At 37.8% G+C, this 17,133-nt stretch overlaps 1 protein-coding gene across 1 annotated transcript in view; it reads left to right on the forward strand.

Moving 5' to 3' along the window:
- LOC126195523 (neural-cadherin-like) overlaps positions 1-17,133 on the forward strand; it is a 390,552-nt gene that overhangs the window by 310,949 nt on the left and 62,470 nt on the right. The window contains exon 24 of the mRNA XM_049934150.1: positions 6,760-6,949. Coding sequence (XP_049790107.1) covers positions 6,760-6,949 — 190 coding nt within the window. The remainder of the gene's footprint in view (positions 1-6,759; positions 6,950-17,133) is intronic.

A 17,133-nucleotide genomic window follows, 5' to 3' on the forward strand; every position in this document is an offset into this window, starting at 1 on the left:
GTTGATACAGCTAAAAATATTCTTCTTGTAGAAATATTTGAAATTACAAAATATCTGGCATACTTAAAAGTCATATTATTAACTGCACAGTCTAATGCTAATTATTAAATTTATTTCTGGATTAATTTATAAAATAATGTTATATGTTGGTAAAGATTCTACTTTTGTCAAGAAACTTTGTAAACTCTTTTGCTTTGTAAACTCTTTGGAATACTGTGAGTACTGCAGAAAGTGAGGAGTAGTGGGCATGCCTCTGCTGTAAACGCGCATTTTTAATTTTATCTACAACAATGCAATTGATGGTTGTGTGAAAATGGAGATTGTGAAGTCAGTGTGAGTTAGAAGAATGGGATAAAATAAAATAAAATCATAGTATCATATAATACTTCAACAGTTATTTAGTAATCTGGAACCCAGTAAGTCAAAATTTCAGCAGCAAGAATGTATCCCTAGACGCAAGAACTGGAGCCACTAACAAGAGAAAATGAAGATAATGAAAAAGTTTTTCTTTTGAATATCTTACATCTCATGAAGCTTTCAAAACTTCTGCAGAGACAGAGAATTTTAATAGTGATGTGTGGAAGGGTAATATTACACTGGCTTCCTGCAATGCTTCATCTTGACAGCCTCTCATACCCTCATCAACAGAATTCGGTAGTATACTGCTGTGACAGGCTTTCCTTTTACAAGTGTAATCTGCTATTGCCACACTACCACACCATTCCACACCAAAAATGCGCTCACTACCACACTGCAAAATGATAGTTGTAGCTTCACCTCTTTTGGTGGTGGTCATTGCATGTGTTTCCATTCTTTGCATTTCTCCTTTGCCTCAAGGTCATTACAACACACCCAGAACTTCTTCATGGTTAAGAGCAGCTAAAGAAATCAATCAAGTGCTTGACACAGCTGCAACATTTTGCCTGTTGATTTCATTTGGTGGGCTCTTTAACTACACATGACTAGTCACAGAACCTACTGTGTGATGAACTTTGCTCATCCAGAAAGTCATTCAAGATGCTGAAAACTAATTTTTGACTGATTTTCACTTTTCTTGCTGTCAGCATGATTGTGATGTGCCTGTCTTCAAGTAATAGACTTTCACTTCACTTGTGATCCCCTGATCTTCACAAAGAGATGGCCTGCCATTTTGTTTTTTGTTATTCAGACTTGTTTGACCATACTGGGGAAGTGTTGTGCTGCCTAACCACTGTGTCATATTATACTGCATCATTGCCATACATTTCCACCAACTCAACATGGATTTTTGTAGCATTGTTTCCTTTCAGATGCAGAAAACAAAACACTGCACTGTACTCCACTTCATCAATGGGATGTGCCATTTTGTTTTTGGTTCATCTAGAAACATGCTGTGGCACAGGGATTTCTGTGTGTATCAAGACTGCAGACATATATCTGCAAACAAACAAAACATTAATTATGTAACTTTATTTTTTGGAGTGATGATTAAAGCTTTATGCTCACCCCTCATGTGTATCCTAATCTTTCACTTTCATTCAGGTATTAATGAGATCCATTTGAGGATCTTTATTGCCACAGTATCATTGTTAGAGACCTCACAAATATTGCTGCTGGTTTTTGCAGAGAATCAGGTTTGATTTGTACATGTCTCACACCAAACTGCAATACTCCAGATATGGCTTAAGCAACAAGCAGTATGCCTTTTGCTTCTTTTTTCTTGAGCAGTACATTACTGTTGCAAGCTCCTCCTGAAGAAGTTCACAAATTCCTAACTTCCTTACCTATGATAAACCATCAGATATTTGCAAAGAATTTAATATTAGAGCAGATACAAAAGGTTATGTTATTTGTATGTGCTGTAAACAATTGTTAGTCTGTCACATTTACCTGTGTACCCCCTAACAATTCTCATGAGTTCTGTACTGAGGAAATGTCTTTACCCAATCAACCACTCTATCCTCAGTCTTCGTAACTAGTAATTTCCTCATCAAGAGCCAACAATGAACTCTACCATGTATGTTATCTAAGATGTCTGTCATGCCCTGAGCAAATCAGACTGTAACATGTAAATTTGTTACTTCTGTAATCCAATCCATTATAGCCAACGTAATGTACTGCATATTATACAAACATATTTGTTTTTACAACCACAGATGTTAAACTGACTGGCCCTTAATTTCCATTATCATGTGGATTTCTGGATGCAAACCACACTGGGTGCCAGCAAGTGTTCTGATATCTCCCCTGTCTCCTAGCTTAGCAGTTCTGTGAGGCTGTTCACAACTGCTGGGTCAGCAGTTCTGATTCCATCAGCTGGAACACTGGAAGGTCCATATGTCTTCAGAGTGCCACTGTATCTTAAGCTTTTTTTTTTATCTAGAAGCCCTTGAGGCTGTTTGTGGTATACTCTCACTCAGTTCCTTCTTTAGCATCTGAATTACAAAACACTATCCATACAAATATTATAAGTTTGCGTTGAGCATCAGACAATTTTCCCCATTTACTTTTTGTAATAGAAACATCCATCTTCATTTCTTCTTTCTTCTCTGGTCACATATTTCCAAACTGTAAGTGTATTCTTCATTATCATATGCATATGCTTCATTACAAAAAATGTATGTTTCCCAATTTATTTCTGGAACTTTTTTGCTGAAGTTTTGGCTCAAGTTTTCTGATATGACGCTCCAGTTTTGAGTATTCCACTGTTTAAAGCATTCTTTCAAAGGATTTCCCTATTTTCTTCATTCCTAATACACTGCCTGTTAAAAAAAGTAAGCATCCAGAAGACATGTAACTTCATACATGTATGTGCCATTGGCAGGTATGTAACTAACTAAGAGTTGTGGTTTTCTGTGACAGATAGAATGGCCACCAGAGTGCATTAGTGTTGCTCATGTTTAGTGTTGTTATCAGGTATGGTAGGATACATAAGATGTGTGAACTGTGCCAGATGTTGAGTGATCACTGTGAAGGATGTGGAGATGCTGCATACTAGTGTGGAACAGAGATATCAGTGCAGTGCCTGATAGAATTTGGAAAGGGGACCCATTATGGATCTGCATTTGGGCAGCTGGTCAGCTCATACAATGACCACACCTAACCACACCCATGCCTGCAATCAGAGAACAAGTAATGGATGCCCTTCTACCTTCTGCGTAATTTTGCACTATTCTTGGAGGCAAGCGGGAGGTGGACTACATAAGTACTCCCCATGTGTAGGTTGTTGTTATCACCATAACACAAACAACTGCGTTTGGAGTGGTGCCATGACTGGAAAGCTTCGACCGCTGAAGAATAGTGATGTGGAGTGTTAAGTAATTGATTGTGGTTCTTCACTACCCTGTATGAACATTATAGCAAGTATGGTGGTGACATGGGGAGGGTTCCCATTCTCCTAATGCTTTGGAGAGGCACAGAGGTAGTACTCCTGGTGTCATGGTGTTCGCACCCATCAGGTATAATTTATGATCATGGCTGATGGTGACTATAGTAACTCTGATAGCACAACAGTATTTCACAGACATCTTGCATCCTCATGTGTTATCTCTCATGTGACAGTATTGTGGTGCCATTTTTCAATGGGACAATGCTTGTTCACACATGACCCGTTTCTCTATGAACAGTCATCATGATGCTGAGGTACTCCAATGTCCAGCTAGGTTCCCAGATCTGTCCCCAGTAGCACATGTGTGGCCATCAACTCCATCACAGTGCCATTATGCAGTATATTAAGCTTGCCACAGGGCAGGATATAATGGCTTTCTGATATCCTTCACAACCAAATTGGTGCAGCACAGGTTCAGCCCCATACTGATCATTGGGCTCATGCTGCCAAGTTTTTTTATAAATTCGACTGTAAATACATATTACATACCCTATCAATCCACGAAGTTTCATTTTATTTCCTGCTTCCCTTTGTACTGGTCCATAGTAAGTTATTGTGCTTTTTGTGCACAATTTTCAAATACTGCTTTATAAGCAGTCTATGCAAAGTTATAACCATTCGATCACAATTGGTGACTATATTGCAGTACTATGCAAGAATGCCTATACAAAGAGTATGGTCATCAGTACAAGACACAGACTGTCCAATATCAAAATAGGACAATCTACCATTAGCCAAGTAAGTGAATTTAAATATCTTGGAAGCACAATAACTGAAGACTTTAGATGTCACCAGGAGGTGAAAACTCGAATTGCCATAGCGAAGGAGGCATTCAACAGAAAGAGGAGACTCTTATTTGGCAAATTAGATAAAGGACTAAGGAAAAGGCTTGGCAAATGTTTTGTCTGTAGTGTGGCACTATATGGGGCAGAAACATGGACGTTGAGATAGGAGGATGAAAAAAGGATAGAAGCATTTGAGATGTGGATGTGGAGGAGAATGGAGAGAATAAGCTCGATGGAAAGAGAGAGTAATGAAAGAGTATTGGAAAGGGTTGGTGAGAGAAGATGTCTGCTGAAGGTTGTAAGAGAAAGGAAAAAGAACTGGTTGGGACATTCATTGAGAAGGGAGTGCTTGCTAGCAGATGCTTTGGAAGGATTGGTTTGTGGGAGAAGACTGAGGGGAAGGAGGAGGGCCAAGATGATAGATGACATAAAGGGAAGAGGAAATTATGCAGACCTGAAGTGGATGGCAGAGGACTGGACAGCCTAGAGAACTACCTTGTGAAAACCTGCCTTTTGGCAGAACACTGATGACGATGATGATTGTAGTACTAAGCAAGAATACCTATACTGATATGAATTAAACTGATCTGTCTCCAGTCTGCTTAATCATGCACCTTAGAGATGTTAATATAAACGTAAAAGTAAATAATCTCGTATGTTTAAAGTGAGTGTATCATAATTAAAATGATATCTGCTCTACTAGTATATCTGATTCCGTCATAATAAAAAAATTATCTACCCTAGGTTATTCTAGCCATACCCATACAAAATACTATTCATAGTGTATGTTAATGTAATCTTCTTGTAACATTTTATAATATCTTATTTCTTTTGTTGTTGTGCAATGCAGAGTAATCAAAATATGTTAAGCCTCTAATCAGAGATACCAGTAACAAGAGACTAGTCAACTTCCTATGATATAACAGTGATATCATGAAAAATATAATAACATTACATTAATATTTTTCTTGATTTTTATTGGCCTTGAAAATAATTACATACGCTGTAATAGAGTTCAAATCATAGCTTGGCCTGGCCTAACGAAAAAGTTACTAATGCCATCACTACTTGATCCCTGTCAATTAATAAGAGTTAAAATTAATCTTCATCACTTCAGGCGTTGGCTTCTAGCTAGTTACTTTCCCAAATTTCTGGTACAGTGAAGATGGAAACTCAGTCCAGCTTAGGAAGTAAGGTCCTATTAAGAAACTTCCCGGCAGATTAAAATTGTGTGCCGAACTGAGACTCGGACTCGGGACCTTTGCCTTTCGTGGGCAAGTGCTCTACCATCTGAGCTACCCAAGCATGACTCATGCCCCGTTCTCACACCCTTACTTCTGCCAGTATCTCATCTCCTACCTTCCAAACTTCACAGAAGTTCTCATGCGAACCTTGCAGAACTAGCACTCCTGGAAGAAAGGATATTGCGGAGACATGGCTTAGCCACAGCCTGGGGGATGTTTCCAGAATGAGATTTTCAGTCTGCAGTGGCCTGTGCATTGATATGAAACTTCCTGGCAGATTAAAACTGTGTGCTGGACCAAGATTCGAACTCAGGACCTTTGCCTTTTGTGGGCAAGTGCTCTACCATCTGAGCTACCCAAGCACGACTGCACTTAATTCCTTTATAATAGTTCTGTATTTATGATTCTCACCTTCTTTCTTGTATTTCCCATCTCTCAATTAATAATTTATGTGGTGTCTGTCAGTTTGGATGTGTCCAAAAGAATAGACACCATTTTGATCCAGCAGCTATTGTGAATTAAGACACAAAGGAATTGCAGACATTGGTTGGAAGCAGGCATTAATTGAAATTATTGGGGAAAGTTGAAAATTTGTGCTGGACCAGGATTCAAACCTGGGCCTCCTATTACCTAGGCAGATGCTCTGACCACCAAGCCAATCGGACACAGTGGTCATCGCAACTGCACTCGCTACCCTATCATGCCTCCCATCGGACCCAAATTCTCAACTTATCCATACACTACTAATGTAGCATCCCTTGCCCATTATTGCCATACTCATAGTACATCACCAATTCCCGTAAGAGTCCAAAAAAACAGACACCACATATAATTAAGGTGAGATGGCCAATGGTCTCTTCAGTGCAGATGCACACTAGGCTTGAACTGTTACAGGAATAGGCTAAATGCCATGAATAAAAGAGGATAATGGTCCAGGGGTGCTACATTAGTAGTGTGTGGATAAGTAGAGAAATTGGGTCTGATGGGAGGTGTGCAAGGGTAGCCTGTGCAGTTGCAATACCACTGTGTCCTTATGGCTTAGTGGTCAGAGCATCTGCCTAATAAGCAGGAGACCCAGGTTCAAATCCCAGTCCAGCATCAATTTTCAACTTGCTTCATTGATTTTGATGAATGCTCACTTGCAGTCAATGTGTGTAATTCATTTGTGTCTTGATTAAGTTTTGAATCTCAAGGATACCTATTGAACTCTTTAATTTGTATGCCTGACAACCCTTTATCTGTTGTTCTTTTTTGTCAGCTGATGCACATAAACAATTCTTCCACCTTTGAACATTTTCATAATTTGTATCTGGATCTGATTATACATATCCTCTTTTTTTTTCAAAAAAAAAAAAAAAAAAAGGGTGTATTGATGATATACGATTTGATGGAAGAAGCCTCCCACTCCCGCCGTCAGTGAATGGAACCCAATGGGCACAGGCTACCCTGGCTCAAAATATGGAAAGAAATTGTTTATCTAATACATCCTGTGATGATATCATTTGCCCAGAACCATTCAAGTGCCAAGACGTATGGAACAAGTATGAATGCAGGTAAGTGTTATTTATCTAACATAGCAGTTCATTAGTTAGCTGCTTATATGTTCTGTGGGTCACACACTGCAGCAAGATGGTGGCCAATGTGATGTTTGTCACATTTCTCATCATTGATTTTAGAATGACATGATACCTGAGAATTCAGAGAATTCTGTTTTGTTTATTGATTTTTCCCTCACGTCTTGTTTCTGAAAGAGAGATCAAACCCTGCCAAAATTCCATGTATTGTGTTTTATTTTTGTTTAGTGAATGATGAAATCATGAAGGTAAATGAACATGCATGAAGCATATAATTTATAATTAGCGGACTGAAAATTAAAACCTTTAGTCTTCTCTCATAGAACAACACTTTATGAGAAAAGCCCTCACTATACAGGCATAAAACTACTGATTTGCTTCCACCCTAATATCTCCAAATTGCCCATTACAGAACAAAAAAGAAATTAAAATTATGGCTCCTAAACAATCCTGTGTATTCAGTAGATGAGTTTCTAAATTTAGTACACTTGTATGATGGAAGACCATCTATCTAAAAATATGTGAATCTCAGATCTGAATACTGTGTCACAAACTGTAAATTCCTTATCTATGTATTGCAATAGCATATTGTTTTTATGTATAATCCATATATGTAACATTGTTCTCTCAACTAAATTTAGAAAAAGTTTTGTAGATAATAATGCCAGGCAGTAATATTTAACTCTAGGCTCTGACTTATCCAGAAGATTGGAACAAAAAAAACTTTTTTTTGTAATCAGTTGACGTTGGATCAAAATAAATAAATAAAAGAAAAAGTTTGTTAAAAGTACCACAAAACATCTCCTCTGTTTCCAAATGGTGGACAAAGTTTATTTATGGAAACACCACATAAGAAATATAAAATCATGTAAACAATGAATGCAATGCAAATTTTGTCCACAAAAATGCTTTCAAGTACTTTAGTTCTGGATTGTGGTAGTGTAATGAGAAATTTCAAATCACATGGGAAGAAAAAGGATATCTATGACAGTAGGCCTAAAACAACTCTTGAACAGCAAGAAAACATCATAAAACCCTAAAAAATATATTAAGTGCCATTGAAATTATGTGAAACAACACAAAATAGTGCACAAACTGAAAATTTTGGAATGGAGAGATTTCATAGCAAGAATGTATGTGCATATGTCTATTGAGAAGAAGGCACTCTGGCTGAAACCTTGTGTGTTTAGTATTCTTTTTGTTATGCCTCTCTGTCTCGTAACACCTCAGCTGTATAGTGAGTACCAATCTATCCTTTTCATAATACTGTCATTGTTCTATCCTGGATTTTACATTCTTTGAAAATGTGAGAAGATGAGTATGTGGAGACTAGCATGAATGGAGAGTTTTCAAAGTTCCTACGACCAATAAATGCAAATTTTGAAAAGTGTTTCCAAAAGTTCTTAGAGTCATGAAAACATAAAACAAAAATAAGTGGGTGACCAATTGAATACAGAAATCCTCTGTAAACCTGAAGCACCTCAGATGCATAAAAATGCATCTGTTACAGTTACAGTTACAAAATGATAAATTTATAAAAAATGCAGAAAACAAAATTAAAGTAGCTAGAAATGTGAAAAAACAGAAGACAAATTAAAAAAGTAAGCACACACTTGCAGACCTATGGTACCACAGTACATAATTCTAAGAAGACTACCAAACTTTGCAAATCAATAATTGAGCAACATACCATCAGCTACTAAGCAACCACAGAAGTTTGACAAAACACAGCCTGTACAGACAACTGAATTGTGTACTAAACACAGTGATCCTGACACCCACCACTGCAGAAGAAATAAGCAATGTTGTGTGCAATGTAAAAAATTAAAACTCAGCAGGTGTACATGAAACGCCTGTGTACTTGCTGAAGAAAGGTATTGACAGTACCAAAGAACATTTAGTGCATGGCCTAAATGACTCTTTCAGAACAGGTTGCTCCCCAAAGACACTAAACCATGCAAAAATACTGCCTCTACTTATGAAAGGTGACCCAGAAAATACAGAAGTTATAGGCCATCTCTTTACTTTCATCATTTTCAAAAGTAACAGAAACCATAATAAAAAACAGAATAGTGGGGTATTTAACTAAGAATAGTCTTCTTTGTAAAGAAAAGTTTGGTTTCAGGTCTAATAAAAGCACATGATCAGCAAAGGTCAATTTATAACTGTTATTCTGGATGCTCTAAGCAAATGAGTTTATATAACAGGCATTTTATGGACTGCTAAATAAACTGGTTGCTCTAAGACTAAGGGTGGTAGCAAATAAATGGTTTCATTTGTACCTGAAAAATATACTGCACTGGGTGGAGACCTCTCAGATGAACAGTTAAGTCATGCCATTAAACATCTTTAGTTTATGACCCAGAATACATTAATATTAAGAGCCCCTCAAGGAAGTGTGCCAGGCCCAGTACTCTTCTTTACACACACACACACACACACGGTGTTCGTTTTAACTTAAGACATTGAAATATCTCAAAAACTACACATCATATCAAAAAAGTTATAATTCCAATTTTTTTTCCCCTCACATCCAGTAACACCACATTTGACACACCAACCCATCATGTGCATGGGTGGTGGTGGTGGTGGTGGTGGTGGTGGTGGTGGTGGAGGTGGGGAGGGCGGGGGGGGGGGGGGGGGGGGACCTTTGAAATCTTCGATGGGAACACCCCCTTTTTTATTGCGGATTATGATTCTGTGGCAAAATCTAGATACATTTTGTCTGAAGCATTTTTCCATTTCATAACAGATGGCATAATAATTGGAGGAATTGAAATGGGTACACAATTGTAATTATGAAATGCTTCTCAATGCGCTTTGAATAACAAATGGCACATGGGACCCCAGCTCCCTGGTGCGAGGGTAGGACAGGCCAGTATTTCATAACTTCTAATTGAAAACTCCATTCGCAACATTGTATTCCTTTGACATATTGAACAGGTGACCATTCGATGCACCACCATGGCCATGTAGCAAATACGAAGTATCATAATGGGCAGTACACTGCGACCAGAGCTCACATATAATGAAAATATAAAACAGGTAGCAGATAGTGCAATACTTGTGCAGTGTTTATTGCCTGCACACCCACTTATCGTGTGGAGGATGAATGTTGCAGCCACAGAAGAAAAAATTGAAATGATTCTGACTTGTGGAGAATGTAGGAGAAATGCTGAGGCTGCTGTGCCTTCTGTACATTGAGCGTTTTCTGGAGGAAGCTTGCTCTGATTCGTTCTTTTACAAGTTTGTGAATGCCTTTGTCTGAGCAGCATACAGACCAGCAAAAGGAAACACAGCAAATGTGTTACAGGAGAAGCTAATGAAATGCCTGTACTAGCAGCAGTGCACCACAACCCACAGTTAAGCACCAAGCATTTACACTGTGATTTTTGTACATCTGTAGGTACTATTGTCACACTACTGCATCATCGTAAATATCATCCATATCATGTGTCACCATGTCAAGAACTTCATGGTGCTGATTGCCGTAATTGGGTAGTGCCTTGTGAATGGACATGTCAACAAATGTGAACAAGCCCCATGTTCTTTGTTGAAGTACTATTTTCCAATGAGTCTACATTCACAAACCATGGTAGCATTAACCAGCATAAAATACATTACTGGAATATAGACAAACCCCACTGGTTATGGCAAGTTGATAGTCAATGTCTTTCCTTCTCATCCTGTCCAGTAAGTCTCTCCTGATCCGGGGTTCCAGGTGATGACTTTTCCGAACTCCACTCCTTTTTCTAAACCTCTCAAGTCCATTTCCTTCACCCTTCTTCCTTTCCCTTCAAACCTTCTGCCAGAGTAGGAGCCACTGACTCTGAAAGCTTGCATATGTAAAACCTTTTTTATATGTGTGTTGTCCTGCTGTCACTTGGTGAGTAGATTTTTTATCTATCCAGTTAGATTATATTATCAGCATCTTGGTCAGTTCATGAATGACAGGGTAACATGGGGAACAAACTCATTGGTTCATATTTTATCGACAGTTAAATGGATGCAAACTTGAAGGTTTTTGGGACAGGAACTACTGGTACTACTCCAGGGTGTTGCCCCGGATGTTAGACAACATATGAGGTTTCAGCTTAACAGTTGCCCAGCGCATTATGCAACTGAAGCAAGGCAGGCATTAGACCATGTTTACACTGATCGGTGGATCAGCAGAGGTGGCCCTATTAATTGGCTCACTAGGTCACTGGATTTGATTTTACTGGATTTCTTTCTGTGGGGATATTTAAAAGACAAGGTGCACCAGCAAGTGTCAACAGACTGTGAAGACATGGTCGACATCAGAAACCCCTGTGCTAACATTCCCACAGATATGCTTCTGTCCTGTATATGGTCATTTGAAAAGCCGATCATGAAATATATTGTAGTCATCAGTACTACATTTGAACACTTGTTCTTAGTGGAAAAGTAGAGTAGTGCTAATCTTGAGCCATGGCCACAATCGCATGTCAAGTAGTCCCCTGTGTGTTATGATGGAGGAACACAATGTTGTGAATGGTGTTTCTTATTAAAAGTTATGACATAGAGGAGGAGTCCAACATGCCATTGGATATTCAAGGGCCATTGAACCACATATTGTAAATTATGATTGTGTACACATTTCTACTCTGCTGATTACATTGCCATCTGTGGCAAAGTGAAGAAAATGCCCAGACAAAACATGTAGATTTTGACAAAAATCATAATGTGCAATAAGAAATCAGGCTTTCCATTGGAAATTTCAAAGTTGCCTCCACCACCCATGCAAAGGGTAGGGTGGAGGGAAGGAAGGCGGGCGGGGGGGGGGGGGGGGGGGGGGCGAGTGTGTTACCATTGGATGTCCCCCTCCAAGGCAAATAAATTGGAATTTTTTGATCCAGTTTACAGTCTTTGAGACATTTCAGTGTCTTTAGTTAAAATGAGTTTACCCAGACTGTCAAACATGGTGAAACAGTACTGTTTGCTGATGACAGTAACGTTTGAATCAGCAATGATTCACCAAATATACTAAATGAAAAAGCTGAAAAATATTCATGAATGTATTCAGGTGGACAGAAACCAAAAAATTAAACATACATGTAACAAATAAAGAATTAGTTTCCATATAAACTGAAAACCTAACATTAATTTCCAAAAGTTAAAGACGAGATCATAAAATGTGTATCAAAAACAAAAGTTCTAGGTATGCACATTCACTCACAACTGAGGTGACTTGTAATCCTGTCAGACATATTGATAGATCACTGAACATAATCATGCATATTTCTGGGGGGGTCACTAGGCTTGTCACAGAATCATCTGCCAGTGGCAGATCATGTGGCAAAACACTGGCGGCAGATTTAAAGGTTGCTACGGACTGCCATGTTATCACTTTTGAAGCAGCCTATGTTTTCAACAAGCTCTCTGGTTTATCCTTTGACATGCTATGTGGCTTTCTACTGTCTATGATTTGGACTTCATTGTTACCTACTGATAACACTTGACTAACTCGTATAATTTCCTGTCTGCCTAATGTGGGACTGTCTTTCCTCACCATTCAACTGACCATCATGTTTTCAGTGAATGAACTGATAGCATATATGAGTGCAATAAGAGGCTGGTTCATATCGAGTTGAACCTACGAACAGTGTCTCTATCACTGACATGTGAATTATTCAACAAACATTCAGAATACTGTGTTGACCACAAGGTATCCATCTCCAGAAGAAGTCTTTCTCTCTTTTTTTCTGCAATTTAACTGTAAACAAGTTGTGATTAATAAAGTGTTTGTTATTGAAGAAGCAGACTTGCAGTAAAGTTGACTGGGTATATATCTGTCTGTGGGAAGCAAACTACTTCAGCATGCTAAATTCGATGAGTAGTAGCTCATGCACTAGAACAACATATTTGACATGTATTCATTCTATAAGTATAAGTGAAGCCTTCTGGGGAACAAATGAGCAGAATGTACAAACAATCTAACATCTAACATGTCTGGTTTTTGACAACAAGAATGTGTGAAGCTGGATTGCAACCTTCTCACTTCTTTTACAAGCATAGACTTACTTGGTATGCACAGCCAATCTTCTTCTCTGGATAGCCAGCTATGTCAGTCTCCAAAAACTTCCTCTCTGAAGAATGATGGTAGTTAAAGTAATGTATATGACACACTCTCTCTCTCTCTCTCTCTCTCTCTCTCTCTACTCGTGAAATAAGTAGGTACTCGAAGAATACTTTTAGTTCACTGTCAGTGTATTTCAACTTCCATAAAGAACAAAAATATCATTTCTTACATAAACATTAGACTTCTTGTAAGTCACCCATGTCGTCTCACATTAGACACAAATTAAGATACATTTACCACATAGTTTATTCTACAACCACGGAAATCATGAACAACTCTTGCCTCTAGCACATCTGTGTTAAAAGTTACTAAAAATCTTTTTTCAAGTCAACTGTTTTTTTTTTTTTTTTTTTTTTTTTTTGCACTACAATAATCAAAGTAATAAAACAGCACTGAATAACACAGAAGTTCCTTGGGGCTGCCATGTTCTTTTATTACAACTTCCTTGGCGTGACTGACAAGTACTTATCAGTGCTGTTCGACCGCCGTGTCTACAATCTTCTCACTACACACTTCAGACCTGCACACACAGACAGGTGATATGCAGTAGATAGGCTCTCTCACACTTATATTTAAAATATCGTGTGTTCGAGACAGTAGAAGGCAAAGTAGTTCTAGAATTTACACGGAAATTCTCGAAACACTACATATCCCCCTCCTCAGATCGAAAACGTGATATTTTATATGTAATCATTATGTACATTAATATCACACATAATAACAATTCACATTTTAACAGTATACATTTATTACATGGGTTTATATATACCTTTTTCACATCAACAACAATCCTTTTCTCTCTCTCTCTCTCTCTCTCTCTCTCTCTCTCTCTCTCTCTCTCCAATCGTAAACTCCAGGTGTTCATGACACATGAGTAATCTATTTTCTGTTTTCACTTTTTGTACTACCTTTTCTAAGTATGTACTCATTCTTATCTGTTGTAGTTTGGACGAACTCCGCAACAGGTTTCTAATCTGTAATTTTAATGTTTGTGTTTAGATGTCTTCTTGTTTGTATGTGGATGTGTGTTCGTGTAGTCTGATTCTTTGGCCTTCTTATCGAAAGATAAGATGTAGGTTATTAGAAACTACGAAAAGTAGGAAGGACTTCTGCAATAGAAGTATGTGAATATGGAAAGAGGGAAAAAATAGATAGGTCCTCAAATGAGAAGTAAGAAAGGAAATAAATAGAAATGGTTGCTAAGATTGAAGAAGAGAAAGAAGATAGCCCCAAAGACAGGAAACCATTGCTGTCCCCCTTCCCCAGGATTCCTACCTTGTGAGGTCCCCGACGGAAATCTTAACAACCCTATGGAAATGGCAAATGGTGAAGAATCAGTCACACTTGTTTGCGAGGGTTGTCTGAAAGGTGTGATGTGTGTTTTGTGTTAGTCATGATTTACCTGTTGTTGTAAATCATGCTTTATAATACCCACCCCTTTCAAAATTAATACAAACCCTCCCATTTACATCACATCTCATAAAAGGTATAAAATATTCTATACAAAATATAAAAATCTATACACTACTGTAAAATAGTTATTTAATTCTTCATATTGTGTTCTATTTTATACACATATAAAATACTCTATTCATTTCATTTCATGCCAATATCACTTTCTTTCTTATTCTGTGATTCTCTTGGATTTTTTTTCCTTTCTTTCTTTCTTTCTTTTTTTTCAGTTTTCTAGGTAATAAGATTATAGGACAGTTTAAGATTTTTGAAATAGATAATAGAATAGTTTAAGATTTGCAAGGAATTCAGTGCAGGAAAACTATTATAGGAGAAACACTAAAAACAACTTGGGATCCAATGGTCGTCACTCGGACCCTTAACTCAGAACATTAACATCCCTGGGGGATATATGACTCCGCCCAGGTCTCATGGCTCTGACATTAACTTTTCTTGTGCACTGCAGACCAGTATTTCTCTTTAAACTTCTTTTGAAAGTCTCCCATTCCTGGATAAGTTTGACTTCTCTCCAGAGCTCAACCTATGCTCTTCTTGGTATCAGTAAATTCAGAAGAAGCCATAGGCGATGCCTTCCCAGATGTTATTCTCTCAGTGACTTTCTGATCTATAATTTCCTCTACCTGCTCCTCCAGACTACTTACATTTATGATATCAGAGCTTGCTATCTTCTCTTTGAAGCTTCTTTCTACACTGTCTACTAAAGTACTTGCACCTGTAATTTGCAACTGAATGACAGGCATTAATACTCTATGCTTATCAGCGCTGTCTTTCAGAGTATGCCATCCCCACTTTACAGCATTAAACTGAGCATTACATACATCCTCCAATGATCCTAACTTTTCATTAATCTCTAATTTTACACTATTTTATTTCTCCTCAATATTCAGTTCTAATTTGTTTGTCAAATTCTGAAAATTATTAGTCTGTTTTTGGTTTAATTCAGCTAACATTTGATTTACATGAATGCTTAAAGCATTAATTAGTTCCTTCTTTAAATCTAATTTCAAATTTTCGACTTTACCATTTAGAGTGTCAAATTCAGTCTTTAAAGCATCCATGCCTTCGCACAGATTACTAAATTCTCTACTCTGTGCATCAACCTTGGCACTTAATAAATCTAGACTGGTTGCTTGAGTATTCAATGTTTCACTCCGGGCATCTAATTTATCATTTAACTGAGTATTTATTGAGTATAATTTAAGACTCTGGGTATCTATTTTTTCACTTAAAGTCACACTTAGTTCCTTTCTTAAAGTAGCATTTTGAACTTTGATTAGATTTACTAACTCAGACCACTCTGGCTCTTCCTTAATAATTTTCATAGCCATGCCTGGTTCTGAAGTTTCTCCAACTTGCTGTTCCTGATCCATAATTTTACAAGCTTTAACCATTGTGATCATCTAAAAATTAACTTTAATTATAATAACTACACTAGTAATGTTCATTCAATGGCTTATACCATGTTGTATTAATACAATAAAGTTCTGTTTTATGCTCACCCGGTGTACTATTTGTGCTGCATCGTTGAGCGGATGTGTAATCAGTGCCAGTGAACAGCAACTGGTGCTGATGTGTGAGAACTGTATACTCCCCACACCAGATCTTCTTAGTCGTATCGTTCTAGGCATATCTCTTCTTAGTATAATACATGGAGATCTTCTCTCCAGTTTTTCTCATTGTGGATTTTTCATTTCTTCTCCCTTATTTACATTTACAAATTTTCTCCATCAGATATTTAGGCAGAATTCAATTCCGTGAAGTGGTTCTTTTGTCTTGTTATACTCGGTTGCTGTGGTAACACTTGATAGCTTTTTCTCTCGTTTTTGTCTCAAAATTCATTTTTTTCTTTGGTCCTTGCACACCGGTCACCACGTTCTAATGTTTTTGATGACAAGAATGTGTGAAGTTGGATTGCAACCTTTCCACTTCCTTCACACGCATAGACTTACTTGGTATGCACAGCCAATCTTCTTCTCTGGATAGCCGGCTATGTCAGTCTCCAAAAACTTCTTCTCTGAAGAATGATGCTAGTTAAAGGAATATATATGACTCTCGCTCTCCCTCTCTACTCCTGAAGTATGTAGGTACTCAAAGAATACTTTCAGTTCACTGTCAGTGTATTTCAACTTCCATAAAGAACAAAATTATCATTTCACACATATACATTAGACTTCTTGTAAGTCACCCATGTCGTCTCACATTAGATACAAATTAAGATACATTTACCATGTAGTTGATTCTACAACCATGGAAATCGTGAACAAGTCTTGCCTCTAGCACGTCTGTGTTAAAAGTTACTAAAAATCTTTTTTCAATTCAACTGTTTTTTTCGCCACTACAATAGTCAAAGTTATAAAACAGCACCGAACAGCACAGAAGTTCCCTGGGGCTGCCGTGTTCTTTCATTACAACTACCTTGGTGTGACCGACAAGTACTTGTCAGTGCTGTTCGACCACTGTGTCTACAATCTGCTCACTACACACTTCAGACCTGCACACACAGACAGGTGACGCACAGCAGTAGATAGGCTCTCTCACACTTATATTTAAAATATTGTATGTTCATGACAGTAGAATGCCGAGTGGTTCT

The sequence above is a fragment of the Schistocerca nitens genome, chromosome 7, assembly GCF_023898315.1.
Source record: "Schistocerca nitens isolate TAMUIC-IGC-003100 chromosome 7, iqSchNite1.1, whole genome shotgun sequence".
NCBI classification, from domain to species: Eukaryota; Metazoa; Arthropoda; class Insecta; order Orthoptera; family Acrididae; genus Schistocerca; species Schistocerca nitens.